At 35.6% G+C, this 24,411-nt stretch overlaps 2 protein-coding genes and 1 pseudogene across 3 annotated transcripts in view; 1 reads left to right on the top strand and 2 right to left on the bottom strand.

Annotated features, from left to right (window-relative positions):
• Window positions 1–22,022, bottom strand: part of LOC140057276 (rotatin-like) — a 110,331-nt gene extending 88,309 nt beyond the window's left edge. For both annotated transcript variants that reach the window (XM_072102859.1, XM_072102860.1), the window contains exon 1: window positions 21,824–22,022. In XM_072102859.1, the coding sequence (XP_071958960.1) occupies window positions 21,824–21,884 (61 nt within the window). In that variant the 5' untranslated portion in view covers window positions 21,885–22,022. The remainder of the gene's footprint in view (window positions 1–21,823) is intronic.
• LOC140056558 (uncharacterized) lies at window positions 947–3,230 on the bottom strand. Its single transcript, XM_072101968.1, has 3 exons — window positions 2,966–3,230; window positions 2,368–2,487; window positions 947–2,091 (listed from the first exon to the last, which is right to left on the bottom strand). The coding sequence occupies exons 1-3, from the start codon at window positions 3,105–3,107 to the stop codon at window positions 1,430–1,432; spliced, it is 924 nt and encodes a 307-aa protein (XP_071958069.1). The 5' UTR covers window positions 3,108–3,230; the 3' UTR covers window positions 947–1,429.
• LOC140057010 (uncharacterized) lies at window positions 10,068–12,528 on the top strand (annotated as a pseudogene).
• Window positions 22,023–24,411: the final 2,389 nt, after the last annotated feature.

Here is a 24,411-nt window from a genome sequence, read left to right as displayed (position 1 = left end):
CTTGTAACTAAACCATACCTACATATTTGTTTAAGATTTACAGACACATACGTCGGCTGGCCAGGGAAGGTCCACGACGCAAGAGTTTTTAGAAACTCGTCATTGTACGAAAAAGGTCAAAATGGTCAACTGTTTCCTCAGGTTGGTGTTTTAAACTGTTCCTTTATCTGGCATGTCATACCCCTTAGTCGGAATACTTTACTTTGTGGGAAAAGATTTACCACTTCCTGTAGTTCTGCACATCAAATAAAAGAAATAATTGTTATTTATTATTCATCTTACAGACAACTGTTGAAATTGACAACACGGATGTACCAATATTCATAATTGGAGATCCTGCGTACCCGCTGCTACCTTGGTTAATGAAGGGATTCCCACAACGTGGCCATGATCAACGGAGGTATCGTGTCTTCAACTATAAACTAAGCAAGGCACGGATGGTAGTTGAGAGAGCATTTGGGTTGTTGAAAGGCAGGTGGCGCATTTTGATGCGTAGAAATGACTCCCATATTTCTAAAGTGCCAATGATCGTTAACACTTGTTGTGTTCTGCATAACTTTTGTATAGCACAAAATGATTTGGTTGATGACATTCTGCCAGAGTTGCCAGAAGAAGAGGAGCATGACAATGAAGTAGCAGGTGATCATAATCTACAACTAGATGCAGTGGGTATCAGAAATGCATTGTTTAACCACTTAACATGAGCAATTTACAAGAACTTTAGATAGATAATAATACATTGAAACTGAAAATACAAACACTAACATAAATTTTATTCAAATATCATATTGGTCATTAAATATGTAAAGTAAAAATGAGTTATAAAAAACAAGGCAAGCTAGAAATGCTGTATTGCACATTATGATGTAATTATTTTCCATTGTATTTTGTTGAGTACATTAACACTAATAATACACAACTACATATTAGTTTTTTTGGTATTGGTATAGCTAAAACTGTATAAAATTAAATATATAACGTAACACAATATTATTAAGAATTGAAAAAGAAATGTTTTATTATTTACAATGCACATGTTATTTGCTGATTTACGAAATGTAAATGCTTGTCAATGCAATATACTGTACAACTAAAACTACACGCGTATAATATAAAAAGTTAAAAATAAGAAATGTTTATATTTACAAGTTATTTGCTGTCAAAGAAAGACCTCTTTTGTTGTATAAGCACCATAGAACCATAAAAATATTTATTAGCGAAATGCTATGCAATATATAATTACACACATATAATATAAAAGGTTAAAAATAAGAAATGTTTTTATTTACATGTTATTTGCTGTCAAAGAAACACCTAATTTGTGTTATATATTGCTAAACTTGTATACGCACCATAGAACTATAAAAAATATTGAAAAAAATGTTGCCATTTACATTATTAGCTGCTTGGAGGTAGTGTTGCTAAAGATTTAAAGATTAATGTATTCCGGCTCTTGTACATCTGTGTGGACTTGAGCCTGTGTGTATGCTTGTGGGGTTGTTATGGCCTGTGTTCTTACATGTTGGTGGGTGGGTGTGTGCGTTCTTGCAAGTGGGTGACTGGGTGTTCTTGCAGGTGGGTGTGTGAGTGTGTGTGTGTGCGTTCTTGCAAGTGGGTGACTGGGTGTTCTTGCAGGTGGGTGTGTGAGTGTGTGTGTGGGTGTTCTTGCTTGTGGATGTGTGATTGTGTGGGGATGTGTATTGCTGCGAGGATGTGCTTGTGCTCGTGCATATGTTGGTGTGTTGAAGTCTGATGACAGACGGCTTTGTGTGCTTGTTCTTTGCGTATGGTATGGTTGTTGTGGTTGGTGATGAGGCTGTGTATGTGTCTGCATGTACTGCTGCTGTGGTGCAAACAATTGCATAATTTGCATCATCCTTTGATGATCTCTTTCTCTTTCTTCTTGCCGGTTACGCTCCGCTTCTCTTGTCATTGCCTCTAGCCACTCCCTATGCTGGTGATTAGCCCTTTCAAATTGCCTCTGCATTCTCTCTTCAGCCTCTTTATCATGCTTCACAAGTTCTTTAGACAGAACGCTAAATGATTCTTCCAGCTTCGTTTTTCTCCTCTTTCGTTGAGGCTGTTCATCTGCTATAGGGGTATAAATATTTATAAATATTAATAATCATTATAAATGTACAAATTACAAAATCAGCTAGTCATTCTTTATCTTTATTGACATTAACACTCATACAATCAGTTTTTATGTATATTATTAACATCGCTTGTTCTTACCGGTTTTTAAACGGATTGCCATCATCTAAGTATTTGATGTCATTGCAAGTACAGTATAAGTGGATTTATAAGGTAAATTTGTATGGGACCACTAAATACACCATTTCTATTTTATAGTTCAAATTAACTAACCTGGTTGCCTTTGTTGGACAGCAGCATTTTCCACATTTGCATTTTCCACAACATTTGCATTTTCCACAACATTTGGATCATCGTCTAATTCAGCGTCAACTACGCTGTCGTCGGCAGTCACTTTATTATTTGAAAAACAAATTTAATAAAATGATATTTTAAATCAGGAACAAGATTAGAAAGCATTATTTAATAATTAACAGTATTCCAAATTATGGTGGGAATTCATAACAAAAGGAAGTAGGAAATAAACAATCAATTAAAGTTAAGAAGATTAAAGAATTAAGCTTAATAGATCAAAAGAGCTATTGTATATGTTAATTAACTAATTAATTCCAGCTGTTGAGTTTAAACAGGGAGTTGTTAATAACAACTCCCTGGTTTAAACAGGCAACTACTACTAGTGGTCATTGTTTTGGGAGTACTCCCTGAATATTTTTGCTTCATTTAAAAATAAAATTGGTCCTACCATGGGTATAAAACATAAGAAATTGCAGTTTAGAAGTATATTATATGGTATAATCATAGACCTCCCTAAAGGTTTGATTAAATACAATTAATTTTGGTGTAAAGCTTTAAAATAAAATTAAGTGCTTACATATACTTTCATTATCCTGTTCTTCATCTACTTGTTCTGCTTCCTCAGCTCCTATAAAAATATTTTTAAAAAGCAATTTGTTTACATTAGAACAATGATGCTTGTACCTGTGTTGTTTTATACTGTGTATTTGTAATGGCATAAATGTTATTTAACCCACAAAGGGCCTAGCAAGGGTGCTAGCTACCGGTTGAAATAAATAAAATGGATTGAAAAAACCGTAAGAAAATTATTTAATAGTCAAATAATAAACATATTTTGTAATAAAATAATAACCCAGCCCATCCTTTAATTTATTATAACAAAAATATAATCAAAGCTTTGTATTCAACCTTATTATTACTAAAATTGAACTAAATTTTCCTTAGGCTATCTAGCCCTACCTTCCTAGGCCTAGCTGCAATCCGTTTTTATTCGTACAGACATTACTATACTAAATAAGGGAGCTAGCATGTACTTGATCGAAAATATAGTTTACTTACCGTCAAGTAGTCCAAGGTTTACCTCCCTATCCATTAAATGGGGAGGTGCAGCAATTGCCCGATCCCCCAAAATGCCGTCGAGCAAATCGTAGTGGGGACAAGAAACTCGTTCTCTCCCGGACTTGCTGTTATTGTCTTTGGCCAAATTGTACTGTTTTCGTACAATTTTTAGTTTGCTGTTGACTTGCTTTGGCGTTAAGTCTAGCGCAAATTCTGCTTTGATTTTGTTTGAGATGCTTTTATAAATCTCAGTATCTCTTCTGTTGCCATGCAGTCTCCCCCCAACCTTCGCTTCCCCCCACAATTGAATTGCAAAAATAGTGATTTGTTCGGTCCACAGTGACATTTTGATCTGTTGCTTGCTTTTACACGTGTGTTTCAACTTTCAATGCAGCAGAAAAACCAAAACAAACGCGTCGCGCTCTGTTAGTTTTTGACCTCGTGTCACGAGTCGGGTCACATTTACGGTATATTTTTAGTGCAGCAGAAATGGGGAACGAAATATACGGTATATTTTGGAATATACCGTATAATATCCACAAACGATGGGGATATTTATGCGGTATATATACCGCAAATATTTACGGTATATTTTTTATGAGACCCATTTCTGCTGCCAAAAAATATACCGTATATAAAATATACCGTATATATACGGTATATTTTTGGCAGCAGAAACGGGGCCTAAATCAGAGGCACAGTCTCAGTGAGATGTGCAACAAGTTTACAGTGAAAAATAATACATACACACTTAAATATATACAAAACAAGAAATTAGACATAAGAAAAAACTAGACATGTAACTCGTCACTTTGACGAGTTTGGTTATCCGCCGCGCAAGTGGTGCAACATTAACATTAAGGGGATAGGTTGAGGACAAAAGGAAGTGTTCACGTTGGCATTATGACCTGAACTGAAGAATATGATATGTTGTTATTGCTGAATTTTATTATTTAAATTCATATATAGTATACACAGTATAATCTGTATCCATATCACATACAGTGTAGAATAGGAGAAATTACGGGACCCGCTATTTATTGCAATTTTTTAACATGTTGACGGTTTTAAAATGAAACGCGAAGGTAGCAATTCCGAAAGGAAATTATCTCAGCAACAACGTATTAGCGTGTAGAAGAAATTTGAATACGTGAAATATTGATGCGCGCTCTTTTAAATGTAATGAATTATGACGCAAAAGATGAAAATACGACCTTTTTTATTTAACTGGCCATATGATGACGTCACAACATCCGATTGGCAAAATTTTTACATAATTTCGTATCTACAATCCAATAGCTTCCAGACAAAGTTTTAATCGTGATTATCACATTTTATTCTTACGAGCTATAACAGATTAAAATTTACTGTAAAGATGAAATTAATGCCACACGTGATTTAAATTTTTAGGCACGATGACGTCAAAAAAATTAAAATATTTTTAACTCATGCGAAAGATACTTGATTGACCTAGACAATATCAAAATCGGGGTGAAAATGGAAAACGGATAAGTGGAGATGCGCTCTATTCAATGTGATGAGCTATGACGAAAGATACAAAAATCCTAAATTTTATGTTTGCGTGGCCATACGATGACGTCATAATGTCCGGTTACCCATATTAATACCTGATCCGATATCTACAACTCATCTACTTCCAGAATATGTCATCCACAAAAATTTGACCGTCTAGTTTAGAAATTACGACTGTTTAAAAAAAGGCATATTTTAAACGAATTTTTTAACCTTTTCATAAAAAACGCGCGCAAATTGTCCAATTCGACGTGCTCGTATGACGTATCTTTAAGTCGAAATTGTTTAAAATTTGGTAAAATTACTAGAAAAGGCTGAAAAAACATAAATCACGCGAAAAAAATACGTTTTCAATGCTACGTGCGCACCGTACACGTAAAAATGTGCGCACGCGTGGGAATTTTTGACATGCTCAAAACGACATGAAACGCGTAGAAAGTTGATTAGAAATTAATTTTGCGCATTTTGAAATTTTAAATGCGCGTGCGCGCGTAACTTTGTGTAAAACACGCAATTTTTTTTCAACAGACAGTTAGCGCATGATATAAATTAAACTTTTGCAAAGTTTCATTTTAAAATGTTGTTTGGTTTTCGACATATGTTAAATACGAGAAAATCGTTAAATCGCGCGTACGTCGCGTTGCGCAATTGTAAACATCATGAAAAGCTTCGCTTGACGACGTTACGTGAATGTCAAAATGTTAACATAGTTAACAAAATGTTATGTTTGCAAGTTTTAGAGAAAAGCGTTACACAAAAATCATACAGAAAGAAAGAAGATGAAAAACTAGACATGTAACTCGTCACTTTGACGAGTTTGGTTATCCGCCGCGCAAGTGGTGCAACATTAACATTAAGGGGATAGGTTGAGGACAAAAGGAAGTGTTCACGTTGGCATTATGACCTGAACTGAAGAATATGATATGTTGCTGAATTTTATTATTTAAATTCATATATAGTATACACAGTATAATCTGTATCCATATCACATACAGTGAAATACATAGAATAGGTGAAATTACGGGACCCGCTATTTATTGCAATTTTTAACGTGTTGACGGTTTTAAAATGAAACGCGAAGTTAGCAATTCCGAAAGGAAATTATCTCAGCAACAACGTATTAGCATGTAGAAGAAATTTGAATACGTGAAATATTGATGCGCGCTCGTTTAAATGTAATGAATTATGACGCAAAAGATGAAAATACGACCTTTTTTATATAACTGGCCATATGATGACGTCACAACATCCGATTGGCAACATTTTTACATAATTTCGTATCTAAAATTCAATAGCTTCCAGAAAAAGTTTTAATCGTGATTATCACATTTTATTCTTACGAGCTATAACAGATTAAAATTTACTGTAAAGATGAAATTAATGCCACACGTGATTTAAATTTTTAGGCATGATGACGTCAAAAAAATTAAAATATTTTTAACTCATGCGAAAGATAGTTGATTGACCTAGACAATATCAAAATCGGGGTGAAAATGGAAAACGAATAAGTGGAGAGGCGCTCTATTCAATGTGATGACCTATGACGAAAGATACAAAAATCCTAAATTTTATATTCGTGTGGCCATACGATGACATCACAATGTCCGGTTAGCCATATTAATACCTGATCCGATATCTACAACTCATCAACTTCCAGAATATGTCATCCACAAAAAGTTGACCGTGTAGTTTAGAAATTACGACTGTTTAAAAAAAGGCATATTTTTAACGGAATTTTGAACTTTTTCATCAAAAACACGCGCAAATTGTCCAATTCGACGTGCTCGTATGACGTAACTTTAAGTCGAAATTGTTTAAAATTTGATAAAATTACTAGAAAAGGCTGGAAAAACATAAATCACGCGAAAAAAATATGTTTTCAATGCTACGTGCGCACCGCACACGTAAAAATTTGCGCACGCGTGGGAATTTTTTACATGCTTAAAACGACATGAAACGCGTAGAAAGTTGATTAGAAATTAATTTTGCGCATTTTGAAATTTTAAATGCGCGTGCGCGCGTAACTTTGTGTAAAACACGCAATTTTTTTTCAACATAAAGTTAGCGCATGATATAAATTAAACTTTTGGAAAGTTTCAATTTGAAATGTTATTTGGTTTTCGACCTATGTTAAATACGAGGAAATCGTTAAATCACGCGTAAGTCACGTTGCGCAATTGTAAACGTCATGAAAAGCTTCGCAGCACATCTTCATGTGCATGACGATATGTTGAGAAAGTTACAAAATGTTATGTTTACAAGTTTTAGAGAAAAGCGTTCCACAAAAATCATACAGAAAGAAAGAAGATCAAGAAAAAGATGATGTTGATCTCGTACAATCACAAGAGGTTATCCTGCAACTTCGTTGCGGATAACCAATTACAAAAAAAAAAATTTAAGAAAACTGAGAGATTAAATACTAAGAAAATAAATAAATTAAGGTTGAGAAGGAATTGTATTATAGACCCATAATTTATTAACTTGTTTGTGGAATTGGTCCTATCAAGGCTCCTCTGTACTCATTAAAATCCCAATGTTTACCTTAATGACTTAATGAGCTTACAGGGTGGCTTGCACAAGGCCAACCATGGGTCAACACATTGCATATAGTCAGACTCATCTATTCATGTGGCAGAGTTTCAATTACATTGTACTAGCGAACACCCTGATATAAGATAGCTCTCAGCCTTAAAACTCTCTCTTGTATATAGTTGTATCATGGAGGTATACCTCCATGGTTGTATATAGTAGTGAATAAAGTTCCATATTGTTGACTTGAATCTGTTAATGTCTGTGTGTTATATCGGACTACATAAAAATAAAAGGAATTTGCTTCCAACAAATGTCATTATATTATAATATCTCCGCTAATACTGGTCCGATTTACATAATTTTTGTATTAAAATGATTCATGCATTATAAAGACCTGTGAGACACTAATTTTTTTGTGTTTATAGCTACCATGGGTAACCCCTCATTTTAAATAGTTTTCTAAGCTCTTTTAAATAAAACTAATTTAATTAGGGCTTTCAGTCACGTGACAAATTCCTTCGCTGCGATGTCCTCTGAATCGCGATCGTATTACATTACACAGCGTGACCTATCTTCGCAATGGTAAACCGCTGCGTTCCCCATGTGGAGCATATTTTCCGAATTCGTTATTTTTGTCTTGTTTTACTCGGTATTTTTCGTCGCCGCTAGCACTGTTGTGATTGGTTAAATAACTTCCGAAAGCTTCCGAAGATTATGTTGTATAATAGGAGAATTGTTTCCGAAGTGAAATATTAAATCCAAGCGATGGTCGACCGTGAAAAGTTAAAGTAAAAAGTTTACGTCATATTTTCAGATAGATTTTCTTATAAAGCACGCATATTTCACACGTAAGTATATATACATTGATTATTTTGGATTCTTTCTGTTTAGTTTTTATAATTTTATATTGATAAATAGAAATGCTAGAGCGAATTTTATAAGATGCTGTTTTTTGCGGCGAGACCATATTTCAGCCTCGTGTTTGCGAAAATGATACTGGGATAGTCCATTTCCGTATAGGGGTAACCAGTTTCGTTCGACGAATTATTGATAATTCATTTGATTTTTTTTCATGAAATATATTATAAAATACTTTTGTATTAATTTCGAATTCCAATGTATTAATAATAGACAAACAATACGGTGGAAACAAAAACATGTTTCCGTTTTCTTCCGTTAGGCTACCCACGATGAAAATGGTATTGGCTTTATTTACCTTTTTCGCTGAGCCTAGACTTTTCGTAAATTCTTATTTTTAGCGATATTTGCAAGTAATAATAGTTATTTTTATAATTAATTTGACATATATATCCAGCACTACTAGGCATTGCTGATCTATGTTTGTTAGACTCACGTAAATTATTTAAAAAAAGCATTGTTTTTCACGAAGTCCATCTATTACTCTCGGCGAATATATGACGTTTTTTCGCGTCGTATTTCCGTGAATTAGGAAGGCCCAGCCAAGCAGGGCCTAACCTAACTAGGATAAAACATTACCAATAGATACTATTGTAATGTTAATATTAGTTGTAGTTGCTGTCTATTTGGCTTTTACTTCTTAATTATTATTGCAATATACATTGCTATTTATTTGATTTCAAATAAATTATGATGATTAATTAATATGTTTCCGTAGGTTTTTTAATCAATGGCTGATCCACCAGAAGATTCTGTTCCATCCTGTAGCAAACCCACCAATGGTTAGTAAATATTTTATTTTTTCTTAATGCCATTCAATTAAATTACATTGATAATGACAATTAAATTCATTTAATTAACAATAACATTGTGAACAATTATAAATTATTCTAACTATTATTTTCTTATAGAGATTGGAAGGTACTGTTCAGTTGCAGGTTTAAACAAAGATAGCTTCTCCACAGATGGAAGAACCTTTCCACTCCTTAATTCGGTAAACAATGGTTTGGTTATTGAACTACATTCATATCTTGTTGGACACCTGAATTACAGCCTCAAAGATCTTGCTAAAACAATCTTGAAATTAGTTGGACGAACTGATGTTAATTTCAACTCAACAATTTCTACTATCTGGCGCATTCTTGAAACAAACAGGAAAAAAAATAAAAACAAAGCAACAAAACAAGAATCAATGACAGACTTCTTGGGTTCTGCATTCAAAATTGCAAGAAAAAGAGAAGACATGCTTCCAGATACACCACGCAAGAAGAAAATGAGAAAAGAGCTAATTGAAAAAAACAAAGAACTAAGGGATACTAGAAAGAAGTTAAACTTAGCAACAGAAGTTGTTTCAACCGTGAAAAATGAATTGGCTGCTCAGACATCAGCACGTCAATATGCCGAAGAAGATAACCAGAAACTTCAATCTGAAGTCTATGAACTCAGCAAAAAGCAAGACAAGATTTTAAAGGAACTTGATGAAATGACCCAAAAGTTTGACCCCTTTAGTAAAAAAAAAAAAAAAATATAAAGCAAATTATCAGAAAACAACAACAGAGCTACTTGCAATTCAAGAGAAATACAGTATCATAAAACAAAAACTATCAAAATATGATACCAGAAATATAAACAGGAAGATGGCTCGTAGAAATACTAAAATAACAGAATTAGTAAGTGCAGAAAAACACTCAAAATTGCAAAATGAGAAGTTACAGCAAACAATAGAAGACTTGCAAAAAGAACTTGATGATACCAGGAAAGATTTAAATGCTACAGTACAAGCAAAATCAAATCTAAAAGATAGATTTGTAAAAGAAAGAAATGAAAAGACAAAGATTATAAAGAGAGTGAACTACAAAAAAAAGGAGTCCTGTTTTGACCATGCATTATGTGATAAAGAACTTCAGTATATGCAGTCAAGGATTGAAACCTTGCAAAAAAAGAATTATGATTTGGAAGGCTTGGTTTCGCTGTTTCGAGACAAAGATATCGTCACTTTTAAGGATGGACGATACACAGATGAGATAAGAGAGACCATAATGGAACTATTATCAAGTTACTCTTCCTGATGGCTCATCACGTACAATGGGACTTATGCAGATGGCAAAGGGCAATGTTGAAAGCACTGTAGATGCCTTCACTGATCGTCTGCATGAGTTAGCTTCTACGCTGTCAAAATCTGAAATGAAAGATGAAACAACAATATATGATGAATTGCTGTGCACTATTAAAAGTACAATGAGCGATCAAGGACCTGGTATGCCACAATTTAGCGAACGAATTCAGTTAATTCGTGAAAATCTTTTGCCGTCAGTTGTACAAAATTGGAATAATTGTTCGGAAGAAGTGAAAGAGGCAACAAAATCCTTTGGTTGCTTTCATTGTAAAATGCACCCCTTCATCAACTTTGCCGATGAAATAAATAAGGTACTTAAATCCCTTGAATCAATTTCTACATCAGGGAAAAATACCCATACCATAATAACATCTGAATCGGCTGTCGCAAGGTTAGTTCGTACGACAAGCAAAGCCTTTAATCATCGAGGCTCGGATAAATCTGGTGTTGAAGATGCTTTCACAACATACTTGGAACATGAATTTGGTGTGAAAAACCACATTGTTAACTATATAGGCAACCGAACAAATATTCTGTTTGAAGGGGCGGCAGCCACTTATTTTCATCGCACTCATATAGCAAATTTTGTTTCATTTTTGCCAGATCCAAATCAGCTCCTTTTAGCAGTAAAGGAAGATATAACGGAAACAATATACACTGCAGAATTACGGGCACTTGGAATAATTTATAAGTGTATCACTGAACCTCTTTGGAAAGCAATACAGTCAGCTGACAATATCTTATCAGCCAATGCTCTTCTGCACAAACTGCAACAAAAGCTTATGCAATGGAAGCAGGATGGAACATCGCTCCTTCATGGTGATGCGATTAGTGATCATTTAAATCTACAAGATGATATATCCAAGAAGCTGTTTGAGGAAACTGATGCTGATAGTGAGGCAATGTGTATACAGGCATTGGAAATAGCATCATGCGCAATGTTGCTGATTCTCGAACGGCAGTGCCAAGACCAGCTCCCAGGGGGTAAGTATTGGAATGTAGATGAAGAAACGTCAGCTTCATTTGCAAATGTACCAACAACAAACGTCATTTCTGAAAGAGATTTTGCTCAATTGGACCTTTTGATTTGCATTAAGCCTGCTGCCAGGACCATGACTCTTGAAACATTAATGATGTGGGTCAACAATGGGACACCATCGTGGCTTGACAGTCTGGATGCTGAAACAAAAGCAAAGTACATGGCCCAAGCACGTGCACATTCTAGTGAAATACTGGAAAGATACAGAAATAGAATGAAAAAAATAAAGGCAGAGAGATGGTCATTATTACAAGCAAAACAAAAGGAAAAATGTGAAAAAGAAAAAAAAACAAAGGAACCAAACCATTGCGCTTGTTAATGACATTGCAGATCTTGGTGGTGTATGGTCATCAGTTTCAATGGCAGAAAACAAATACCAAGAACTGCAATCACAAGGACGTGCTGTAGTAAAGCGTGCTTTGTATAACCAGCTACAGTTTATGCAGAAAATGCTAAAATGCAAAGCTCCCAGCAAGGAATATTTTCAGTTGAGTTCACATTCAATTCAGTTTAGCAATTCACAATTGTTGGAACACATAAAAACTATCATTACTATGAATTCCATGACAAATCCAGTAGAAGAAGAAAGTAACACCGGCCTCAAATACACAAACATCGACGAAAGAGAGAAGAGTTTGAAAAACAAAAGAGAGAACTTGGAGAAAGAATAAACCATGAAAGACAAAAGCGGGGTGCTGAAAGCTCAAAGAAAAACTTAAATGACTTTATCCAAAATCCTCATTTAGTTGTGGGCAAAAGAATTGAGCACTTATTTAAAGTTGACAAGGAAAGTAGGTGGTATAGCGGTACAGTTATAAGAATTGAAAAAGAACATCCAAACAAACAAAAGACAGTTTATGCCATTGACTATGACCTCGAAACTGATCTTGAAATGTACCCTCTTCTGCAAGATCTGGCTAAAGGAGAAGTTGTTGTTCATTAATTGTAATTAATTCATTCTTAAATTGTAAGGATACTTAACTTTTGTTTTCCAATATTTTTTTTTATAAATTATATTATCATATTTCATACTTTTTTATTTTTGGTCCAACAATGGTCCCATATTAGAGGTTTAACATTAATTAGTTATGTAATTAATTTTCAACAATTTTATAGTAGTTTGGATAGATTGTGTTTGAAAATACACTAGGTTTAAGCCAAAATTTGTAAAAATATGCTAATTATATGGATATTTTTAATTAATTATTAATTTATTAATTATTAAATTACTATATTATTGAAGTTTAAGTCATCATTATGCATTGTACCAAATATGAAAACTGTACTTCTACAGATTATGCAATAAATGGCAAATGAATATTAACTGTTAGTGTTATTTTATGTACCATTTTCAAAACAAAGAAATACAAAAGAATAACCTTTGACCCCAAGTCCAAAAAGTACCTAAATTAGCGGTGTAAAATAATGAATATCTCGGCAACCGTTTGGCCATTTTAAATGATTTAAAGTGTTTTGAAAACTAGAAAAGTTGCTTTTTCTGATTTTCAAACTTTTAAAAGCATGTCTTTAGATAATAATTATGACCTAAAATGCCTAATTTAATTGAGATTAGAGAAAATACATTGAAATTTGAATTGAATTTTTCATGATTCTACCTTTTAAATATGTACTGTAGGCCTAAATCGGTTTAATAAATAACTTGCAGATACACAGAATATTTTATACTAGGCTAATATGTACGACCAGTCCTCTGTCGGTGACCTATGTAAACTGAATTGGAAAAAAAAAATACACTAAAGGCTGGAAACCTTTAAGCTGGAAACCTTTAAGCTACGCTCATATTGGTTTCAGATAACTGAAATAAAATACATTCATATTCATTGTACTGATTTCTAATCAGTAGGTTAATTTTGTATAGCGCCATCGTGCGGGTCCTTTTGGACAGATATGAGAACGTGATAATTAATTGTTTGTTTAGAGGACATAATAATAAACCAAAGTTGTTATGTTGAATTTGAGCTACGATACCGGAACCGGTAATGCTTTGTTATAGATGTTTTTAGCTTTAGTTATGATACATTTAATATTCGTGACTCCTTCTTGCTTAGGCAGATTGGCATTATTTAGATGGCGAGGTCGTTTAGACTCGCCGCCTAGAGCATGGAGGGTTGGAGTGGCATGGCCGGAGCAGGTTGTCATGGGTGTCGCTGTTCTGTGGAGCCCACCTTTATGCCCTCAGTTTGTTTGTTTACATTGTTTATTTAAATTGTTATTTACTGATTATATCATTACATTTACTGATAGTAGAATGATTGTAGAAGTTATGACGTGAACTTTAAGATTACTTTACAGCTATTTAGTCTATTTAAGACATGCAGATTTGCATCATATATCACACAGTTCGCTTTACGTCACATGGTGTGTTGTGCACATCTGAGCGGTCGTTCCGCTTGACGAAGAATAGATTACGTCATATACAGTATGGTTGAGATACGTCATTGTTCTCTTCCTAAGATTTAATGTTGTATTTACCTCAGTTTGAGGTTGTATTTGCTGATTGCTATTACTTGTTTGTTTTCAGTAATTTAGGGCTAGAGGCTAGAGGCTAGAGGCTAGAGATTAGAGGTTAGAGATATATGAAGAAATAAAGGCTGTAATACAGCATAAATGAGCCAGTAAATTCGTCGGTAGCGTTTCATTCTTAAGTACGTGTACTTACATTCATGTTACAAATGTAGTAAATTAGTAGGCCTAGAATGATTATTAAATACAGCACTCTTTCAGTGTGAACACATTTCAAGCACAAAGAGATGCATTGAAAAATGTGTGCAAAAATATAAGTTCCTACTACTCCTACTACTAGGTATGTCGTGTTGAACAGCAGCGGGTGTGCTGTGCACGGGGCTGTGTATTAACTGATCATTTATTATGATATGCCTAGCCTCTATAAGAGTAGGGATAACGATGTAAAATTAAAAGTTAATATTTTTCAAACAAATTATACATTGCCTGTTAGTATTTTGTATCAATATTATAATAAAGAAAGAATTATGAAAATATGACTTGTAGTTTTCGAAATATAGGGTTTAAAATATCGCCGAAAATGATCGTTTTTAGCCACGAACGATGTAAACAAATTGCGCCCTCAGTCGACAATTGTATGAACTAGTAATTTTTCGTAAAAATAGTTATATAAAATCACCATTTTAAGTAACATATTTTATATATCAACATTGTAAAATTCAATAAAATATGATATTACTTATTTATTATATAAAAAAGAGTGTTTATTTAACCTGATTCAAAGAATTTCAATGCATTATTTTCCCGTGTAATTGGACAGGCCTGACACCATGTGACTTCACAGCACTCGCGAGAAAATTATTCCGCTGTGTTGAGTCGCGTCAACCAATCAAAGGGCGAGAATCCAAAATCGTTCAACCGGGAGACTTGCGGAGCGGTCGAATGTGGAGGTTTGATTGGCTTGCGATGACATCATACCATAAAATGGCGTTTTTGTAGTTGAGGCCCCTCGGAATTTTTCAAAAATGATTTAAAAAATGGACAAAACGGATATTTTTTATGGTATATGGGTTGTTACTATGAAATATTCGAATCATAAAGGCCTCATATCGGGATAAAATTGTTTTTTTAGCAGTTAAAATTAATATTTTTCTTAGTAACAAGCACATGTCGTAAAAAATACTTGATCTTATAATACTAAGTAAATAAATATTTACTCAAAATGATATATTTATAATTAATTTATTTTCAGAACAATTACCTACAGTAATAAAACAAAGTAAAAAAACACCGCGTCAATGACATTGCGCGCATACCGTACTGACGCGGGTATAAGCCCACCCCCTTGAACATGAAATCACGTCAAGTTTGGGGGGTGGGCTTATACCCGAGGATCCAAAAATGCAGATCGTCAAAAACAGCACATGTACACTGTGTATTCCACCATGCGAGCGAGCGCCCTCACGAGGTGTTGCGACGTGTACGACGTTGCATGCTGCGCCTCTAAATACACGAGGTGTGGAGAGTGTCGGAAAATTAAGCTTATAGCCTAGTTCGTGTAATTTATCGTAGAATATCTTATTTTAAACATCAATTGAACAAGAATTTATCAAGCAGAAAAGCAAGTATACAATTTTCGTTAAATAGAAATGTACCAAAGAAATTTAATAAGCTTGTTTATGGCAGCCGATACTAAATAGTGGTTTTCCGTTTTGGCGACTTGTAGCGTCGCGTGTGAAGCGATCTTCGACCGCGATGGAGTGTAAACAAAACAGGACCGCTAGGCCTCATATGGCCTAGCGTATATTAGCCTAGCTTGGTTATGATCAAAGGTAGGTGTATTCGGTGTAGACGTCGCCAAATACAAAATAATGTACTACGGCACACACTGTTGATCTTCGAATTAATGGGTGGGCTTATACCCGAGTGCCTCATTTTTCATGAAAATTAGTAAAAAAGTGGGGGGTGGGCTTATACCCGAGTATGGGCTTATACCCGCGTCAGTACGGTAGTAACGTGCGCGCTGTTTAATCGTGGTAATGAAAATGGAGTCAGCTCTCGGTATCCCTACTAAGAGGCCTGGTATTAGTAGTACTAGTAGGCCCTTTTTATAGGACTAGGCCTAGCCTAGCTAGGCTCCTGCTAGGCTAGCTAGCTAGGAGGAATACAGATCACTCCGGCCGCGCTTCAATTAGAAAGAAAGAAATTAAATATTGTTATTCAGACATTAATTAGACGGGTATTTGATTATTTGAAAGGAAAAAGTTAAGTTAAGTTTAGTTTGAAAGAAAAAGCAGTTCCAACTTCTAATAAATATTCAACTAACTAGGCTAGGCTAGTTCCATTTAAATTCTATTTTCTTTTAATTCTTTTGGTCACCAAGAATTTGTTATAACACACTGAACAGTATAGAAAACGTAGATATGGGCGCTCCATACTAACGGCCCCCTTTGCACAGGAAGTCGAATTGAATACCGGGCCGGAGTGCATATTAGCGTGCTTTCGTAACGGGACGGTAAACGTGCAGTACGGCCGGTTTAACCAACCGTGACCGTACTCATTTACTAGGCTCCCGTCATGTCTGTTACTGTTTCGTTTTGTTCACGCGACGGGAACATGTGCGCGACGTCATAGTGCGATCAGGTATCATCATCAGTTGTCTCGGCTTTCAGCATCTCACACAACATGGCGAACCTACATAGGGTACGAGATGCAGCGCTCTTGTTGCTGCCTATATTTCAGATGTTCTAGACGAGGAAGAATTCATTATGTTGTATAGTATGAATTCTCCAAGTAATTCTGATTTTCAGTATAAAAGCGATGAATATCAATTCAACTTAGATAAATTCAACGATGATGAATGCAACAGCTATTTCAGGCTAGGCCTAGGAATCTCTAAGCCAATTTTTTTATTTTATATTTTGTATCACTGATCTAGAGCACTACATTGTTAGTTAGTAAGTAATGCTTAAATTAAATAATTAAATATATTTTTACTTCTCTGGAGGACCAAACTTAAAGCCTTGGCTTAGAAATGCGTCCTGCTCACACAATTGTATTTATTAATTTATGTTTCTGTATTATATTGTATTGTATTGTGTGAAACAATAAACTTGAAACTTGACATTAATGAACATTCATTTATGCTATAGCCTAGTCCATGTTTGATTACAATAAGTTATAATAATGACTGATTAAACTGCTTTACTCTTGACGATACTACTTACATCGTGTCCTCCATAATTGAAGCCCCATTCCCTACGTTTTTTAGATCTAATTTAAGATCACAAACTATATTTAATGTAAAAATAATACTATATGATCCTATTGCGATAACTTTTTTCGTCTTTAAACGGTTAAAAATGTGAAAAATAAGTCGATTCTAATAATTATAGCGGCCCGCTATAAATCCCAAAATGCATTGCGCGCGGATTGATATTTTTGTTTTTCACCTGTAATTCGCCCACTTTTCGATCGATCGTGAGGCCAAAACAAATGGAAGACTTAACTTTTCAGCGAAAATACCGGGTTTTCCCCAATTTGTATCAACGGAGTCTGGCAAAAATAGAAAGACAATTAATGCAGCAACTATACAACGTCAGGCTAGGTATATAGGTAGCGTACGATGTTCGTACGCTACCTTCATTACTTCATTAAGTCGAACTGCAAACTTTGACTACTTCGGTTTTGAATCGAATTTGAAGTAATAGCTCGAACTACGACTTTTCCAAGTCGAACTTCGAACTACGACTAAAGTCCGGTTTAAGAATACGGGCGTTAGGCCTAGCCTAGCTAGGCTTAGTTTTGTAGGCCTAGCTGGTAAACATCGGTAGCGTACGACTAAGCCTAGCTAGGCTAGGCCTAACGCCCGTATTCTTAAACCGGACTTTAGTCGTAGTTCGAAGTTTGACTTGGAAAAGTCGTAGTTCGAGCTATTACTTCAAATTCGATTCAAAACCGAAGTAGTCAAAGTTTGCAGTTCGACTTAATGAAGTCGAGCTTTTAGTCGAGTTGCACACGTCTGGGTAACAAAGGCTATACATTGGCCAATGACAAGAGAGTATTTGAGGAGCAGACGAAATTTTGCGCATTGATATTACTTTCCATTTCTTACAACACTTTTTACGCATCAGGACTATATACATGAAAAATAATTTTAATCGTTAATTATTAGAACAATATCAGTATTAATAGGGATAACGATGTAAAATTAAAAGTTAATATTTTTCAAACAAATTATACATTGCCTGTTAGTATTTTGTATCAATATTATAATAAAGAAAGAATTATGAAAATATGACTTGTAGTTTTCGAAATATAGGGTTTAAAACATCGCCGAAAATGATCGTTTTTAGCCACGAACGATGTAAACAAATTGCGCCCTCAGTCGACAATTGTATGAACTAGTCATTTTTCGTAAAAATAATTATATAAAATCACGATTTTAAGTAACATATTTTATATATCAACATTGTAAAATTCAATAAAATATGATATTACTTATTTATTATATAAAAAAGAGTGTTTATTTAACCTCGTTCGAAGAATTTCAATGCATTATTTTCCTGTGTCAGGGCATCACGTATGCAAAACCCAGGAGAGCAACAAATCGCTCTCCTCAAATCACCGAGGAGAGCAATTCGCTCTCCTTGCAAAAATTTTAAATCGCTCTCCTCAAATATTTATGTTGAAGTTGAAGGATGGTCGCCCTTATTAAAAATGGCTGACCCTTATTAATTTTTTGTACACATTTTTTTGCCCGACAGGGGATAACCCCCCCCCCCCCCCCCCCCCCCTCCCGGGCACAACAAATGTATACTGTACCTCTCCCCTAAAATCCCCCACACCCACCTTTACACACAATATTTTCCGTGGGGATCGTATTATTCTACAGTACAAAAAACTCTAGCCAATTTTTTTTTTATGGCCTGCCTGGGTAGATTGGGTTTCAGGAGCCTGGAGAATCCTGTCCTGGCCAACTCTATATGCCTTTAGCCTAGCTTTTCTAGCCTAGCTTGTTGGCCTAGAAATCAGACAGAAAACCTGAAAAGTATTTACCTGCAATTCATAAATTATACAATTCTAACATGCAACAGCCATTAAAATATTGATAATAAGTTACAAAGTGTCATTTTAAAATAATTAAGAAAGATATTTGATCGTGTTTACATGTGTCACACATGGGCGCACGCACAATAGGGGAGGGCTGAGAGAGCTTCTAGAAGATGCTGACGTCACACATCAGCACGTGTTTTGAGGAGGATTTGAGTGACCAAAATTGGTTAGAACTTTCGAAGAAATAATCCATCTTCAAAATGACATAATTAAAGCAACCAGCAGCTAAGCTTTTTTAAATAATAAACATTATATTTAGGCCTCCTATATTAATGTTTCCTTTTAAAATTAAATATATTTTATTAACTCGTTCCATAAAAACATAAAGGGAAAAATTATTGGTTGGGACATGATCTTCCTGTAAAGGAGGTGTTTCTATGACACCGTACTGGTTGCACTATGAGGCGATGAAGTAAACTCGCCCTTGAATGCGCGCAGGCAGGGGAATCCCCTTTGTTGGTACCTCGCACTGTGAGATGGAGCGCGATGAATTGCTCTCCTTTTCGAAGGTTGTTGATTGCGATCGCGCTCGCGATCCTTAAAAACGAGGGACTGCCATTAGGCTTGTAGCTTTATAACTTAGCTTATATATTATTTAGGCCTAGATTGGTTTTAACTTTTAAAAATCCACGTGTTTTTAGGCCTCTTGACAGAAAAATCAACACTGTCAAAAGCTAGGCTCTATTTTGAAAATTAAGGAGCGCGATAAATTGCTCTCCTCGAAGCCTGTTGAGGAGCGCGGAGGAGCGCGGTCGCGCAGGCGCTCCTTATAAATGATGCCCTGCTGTGTAATTGGACAGGCCTGACACCATGTGACTTCACGGCACTCGCGAGAAAATTATTCCGCTGTGTGTTGAATCGCGTCAACCAATCAAAGGGCGAGAATCCAAAATCGTTCAACCGTGAGACTTGCGGAGCGGTCGAACGCGGAGGTTTGATTGGCTTGCGATGACATCATACCATAAAATGGCGTTTTTGTAGTTGAGCCCCTCGGAATTTTTCAAAAATTATTTAAAAAATGGACTAAACGGATATTTTTTATGGTATATGGGTTGTTACTATGAAATATTCGAATCATAAAGGCCTCATATCTGGATAAAATTGTTTTTTTAGCAGTTAAAATTAATATTTTTCTTAGTAACAAGCACATGGTATGTGGAACTATATTATCTTGGTGTAGGAATAAAAAACATTTTGAGGTCATAAGAGGCTCAACTACAAAAATAAGGTTGAAATGGTAGGTCATTGAGCCTTCCGAGGGTTTCGTAGTAAACAAAAGCTATACGCGCTAGGCGATAACGATCTTTTAACCACTATATTCACATTTTTGGTTGAATGAAATGGAAATAAAAAATACTTGATCTTATAGAATAATAGGTAAATAAATATATACTCAAAATAATATATTTATAATTAATTTATTTTCAGAACAATTACCTAATAAAAAGTGTTTACCAAAGTAAAAAAACACCGCGTCAATGACATTGCGCGCATAGTAACGTGCGCGCTGTTTAATCGTGGTAATGAAAATGGAGTCAGCTCTCGGTATCCCTAGTATTAATTTAACAGTGAAGTATATTTGATTAACAACAAATAAAATCTTAAAAATATATTTAGGAACCATGGCGGTACGGTAACTTTTATATTTTCTAGGCCCCCAACAAAGTATGATCGCCACGAACCACGCACTTCATAGCGTGACAAGAAAGCGCTAGGCCCCCTAAACATTCCATCGCGTGGTGAATTGCCGCATCTCCCATTGTCGCTATGGCGTGACGTAGCTCAAGTCGGACTTGCGCGAAGAAAATAATGTAATTTGTATACAGTTGTAAATAAAGATGATTTTCATTATTATAATTTATACCAATGTATATTTAATTAAGCTAATATAAATATAGATATTTCATTCTTCAATATCTGGCCAATATAACAACTCAATGACTGTTACGTTTTTTATAAACATCGTTTAAAAACCATTTAGTCGACCATTTAGTCTTCCCCCTCCAGGACTAAAAAAATCGATCAAAATCCGTCTCGATTTAGTCGAGGTTGGCCTGATTTAGTCGGTGATTTAGTTGAAGTTCGGTTTATGAATTAAAATGACGTCATTTTTTTAGTTTTAGCTCGAACTAGACTAAAGTCCGGTTTAAGAATACGGGCATAAGACCGTCCACGAGAGGTCGATCGCCGCGAGCTACTTAGGTAGTGCATTGTTTCTCACTTTTTATCAATTTACCATAAAACGTACATTTAAGACAAGGAATGACATGGTTTAATGTTTTTAAAGTGATATATATATATGTATTATTTTCCAAAAAACGTCCAAAATTGCAGGGAAGGGGTCTTTAAAATACACAGCTGAATGTACGTTTCAGACAGGACGCTATTTCTTCTCACTACCGTTCTCAAATTTAACGCTACGGTGAGTCTCAAATTTTTGCGCATGCGTGGATCACATTTCGGTTCAAATTACCGTACTGAACTACTTCCGTACTACAACGAAAGCTCGCTAATATCGCGCTAAACTGATACGGCGGCCGGAGTGATCGGCTTCCGCTAGCTAGAAGTAGGGCCTAGCTAGGATGTAGGCCTACTCCCCTCTCTCCTCCTCTCTCTAAATTGACACACGTTTAACTTACCTAATTTGCAAAAAATAGGTTTCAGATTAACATCATTTCGAATCGGTGATTTCGATTCCATCTTTTAAAATACTGTACAGCAAAAATTAAAAAAATCCATGTGCGTTTTGCATACTGCTGATGTTCGTTGGTTTTCGCGGGGATTCACATAAAATCGTTTACTCGACTTATCCGATTACCTGCTGCAGACTGTCTGCCATGCGATATGTGACATGTCAGCCAGGCGGAATGTCCGCCGCCAGGGGAATATATTCTCGACGATACCATTTTTTTTAGAGGGAAAAATATCTGTACTGTACTTTGTTTCTGTAAGTAAATTGCGTTACTAAGCGTCACTTTTCTACTCGACATATCCATATTCCCAGATTCTTGAGATATGGGTCCCATATGGGCTACCTGGGTAGGTACTAGGTTATATATAAAAAAGTAAAAAAATGTACGCTTTTTCGTTAAGAACAATCTCAACACTCAAAATACTCTGTTTTCACTTCATCTCGGTACGTGTGTGCCGATAACTCAATTTTAAACTATAATGGAACGGATTTACAAACGATACACTTGGCTATCGAGCCCAATGTTACGACTATTGGGCCCAACGATTAAGACTAGACTATCGGGCCCAATGTTAAGACGATCGAGCCAAACGTAATCGGGCACATAAAAAAGTGCTGGTCAACCCGTACTGAAACGAACGCGATACCCGGCCCTATACTATATAAACTATCAATTATAGCAAGGAACTTGTTGATTGCACTTTTGTTCATTAATGTATGAAAAAATTGTTTTGTCGAAGTTGATAATGTTTTAAGCTATTCACATTAAATTAATAGGATAGTTTTATGTTAACATTATTGCGAAAATAAGAAACCAAAACAACAGTTGTTCCTCCTCCTGAATGCAACCGGCAAAAATAAACCGGGAAAGGGGTCCTTTCAAATTGAACTGACACTCTGTTCATTCTAATTAAGCAATTTATTTCCTCTGTCTATTTTGTATTGTCTCACACTAGGCATTCGTACATAAGATAGCGAATGATTCGCTTTAGTAGTGGAAGCGAACTTAACTTTGATAAGTCATTTCGGCCAAAATAGTCGCGGCCCGGATAAACAACTTTGGAGAGATGTTTCAAAGACCAGGGAGTACCATTCATTGTAATCAGGTGTGATCTTAGAGGCTCTTGCAGCTACTCGAATGTTGCCATTGCTGTCATAAAGACAAACAATATCTGATCCTTCAATAACAACACTCGATGTCTGTGATATGGCAAACCAATCAGAAGTGGTAGGAGGGTAAATGGGTCATCTCGACTGAAACTTAATGTCCAGGCTGCTCCGTTGTAAATCAGAATCCTCAATTTCTCGCTACACATGCTGTCCATGGCTTCCAAATCGTTATTGAAGAAGCTGTGCAACTTCAGCAAGACGTATTCCATCGGTGTTTCCCCACTTTCTGTCTGGGCATTTTGGGTTCGCTCCATTTGAACCATTTCCAAATTGCACATTGCACTGTGACACGCGCGCTCATCATTTCCGATCTGTGTTGGTACGTGGTACGCGCGCGTTTTACTAGTGAATGCGGGTCAAATTGTACTATGGAAACGGCAATAATAAACATTCAATTGAACAGCTAAAACGAAGAAGATCGTTTTATACTGACCACATCTGCTATTATTAACTAGAAATCTAAGATAATTAATAAATGATATGCCAAATGGTAAGATAATTTACTTATGTAGTATTTTTATTATATAATACTGTAATTGCATTGATTATTAAATTGATTTAGGCCTATACTGTACAACAATTCATTTTCATTTATTTTGTTATTAAGGTCATGTGCATAAGTCTGGGACCCATCGTAGACATGAACCGAACAACCGAGAGCGCTCTCTCGAATTACCGTCATCGTTTAGAAGACCTAAACAAGTTCCAGTAAATTCAACAAATGATTGTGATGCTGGAACAATCAGAAACTTGCTAGCAAGTGCCCGTTATGAGATTCAACGGTTTACTGATCTGATGTCCGATTACGTCGACTTAGCCTAGCCGATAGACGAGTTAAAAATTTACAAGAAACACCGGCTGGTGCTTTCCCCGTAGGAACGACAGATGAAAAAATACAATATTATGAAAACAGACGTCGGATGTGTGCACACGCATACGAAATGAGTTTGAAATCAAGAAAACGTGATGAAAATGCGAAGAATTTACAGATTTTCCCAGATGACGGTTTTAGAAAGAGATATTTTCTGAGAAAAGAAATGAGGATGGAACTTAAAACGCGAAGCAGAGGAGAAATTTGCACAGCTATGCGAATACATAGCTGAAATCAGGCAACGTAAATTTAATCGTGCTAATAGTGTAGCCGATGTTCAAGAAGTTGGACATTCCCGCTCAAATGAGGAGTCCCAGGCGTTACTGACTAGACGACAGTTATATTAGTTAAGATCGAAGATAGGAATAGAGTAATGGATCACAGTGCTGGTGATGGAACAACGAACCAACACCAAGGAGATGTAATGGCACGTCGTGACGAGACCACGACGCCAGCCATTGATGGTGATAACGCAACAGTAGGCAGTAATCAAC

Source organism: Antedon mediterranea, chromosome 8 (genome assembly GCF_964355755.1).
Source record: "Antedon mediterranea chromosome 8, ecAntMedi1.1, whole genome shotgun sequence".
Classification (NCBI taxonomy): domain Eukaryota; kingdom Metazoa; phylum Echinodermata; class Crinoidea; order Comatulida; family Antedonidae; genus Antedon; species Antedon mediterranea.
Note: the sequence above shows the minus strand (reverse complement) of the source record. Positions and strands in the feature narration are given on the sequence as shown.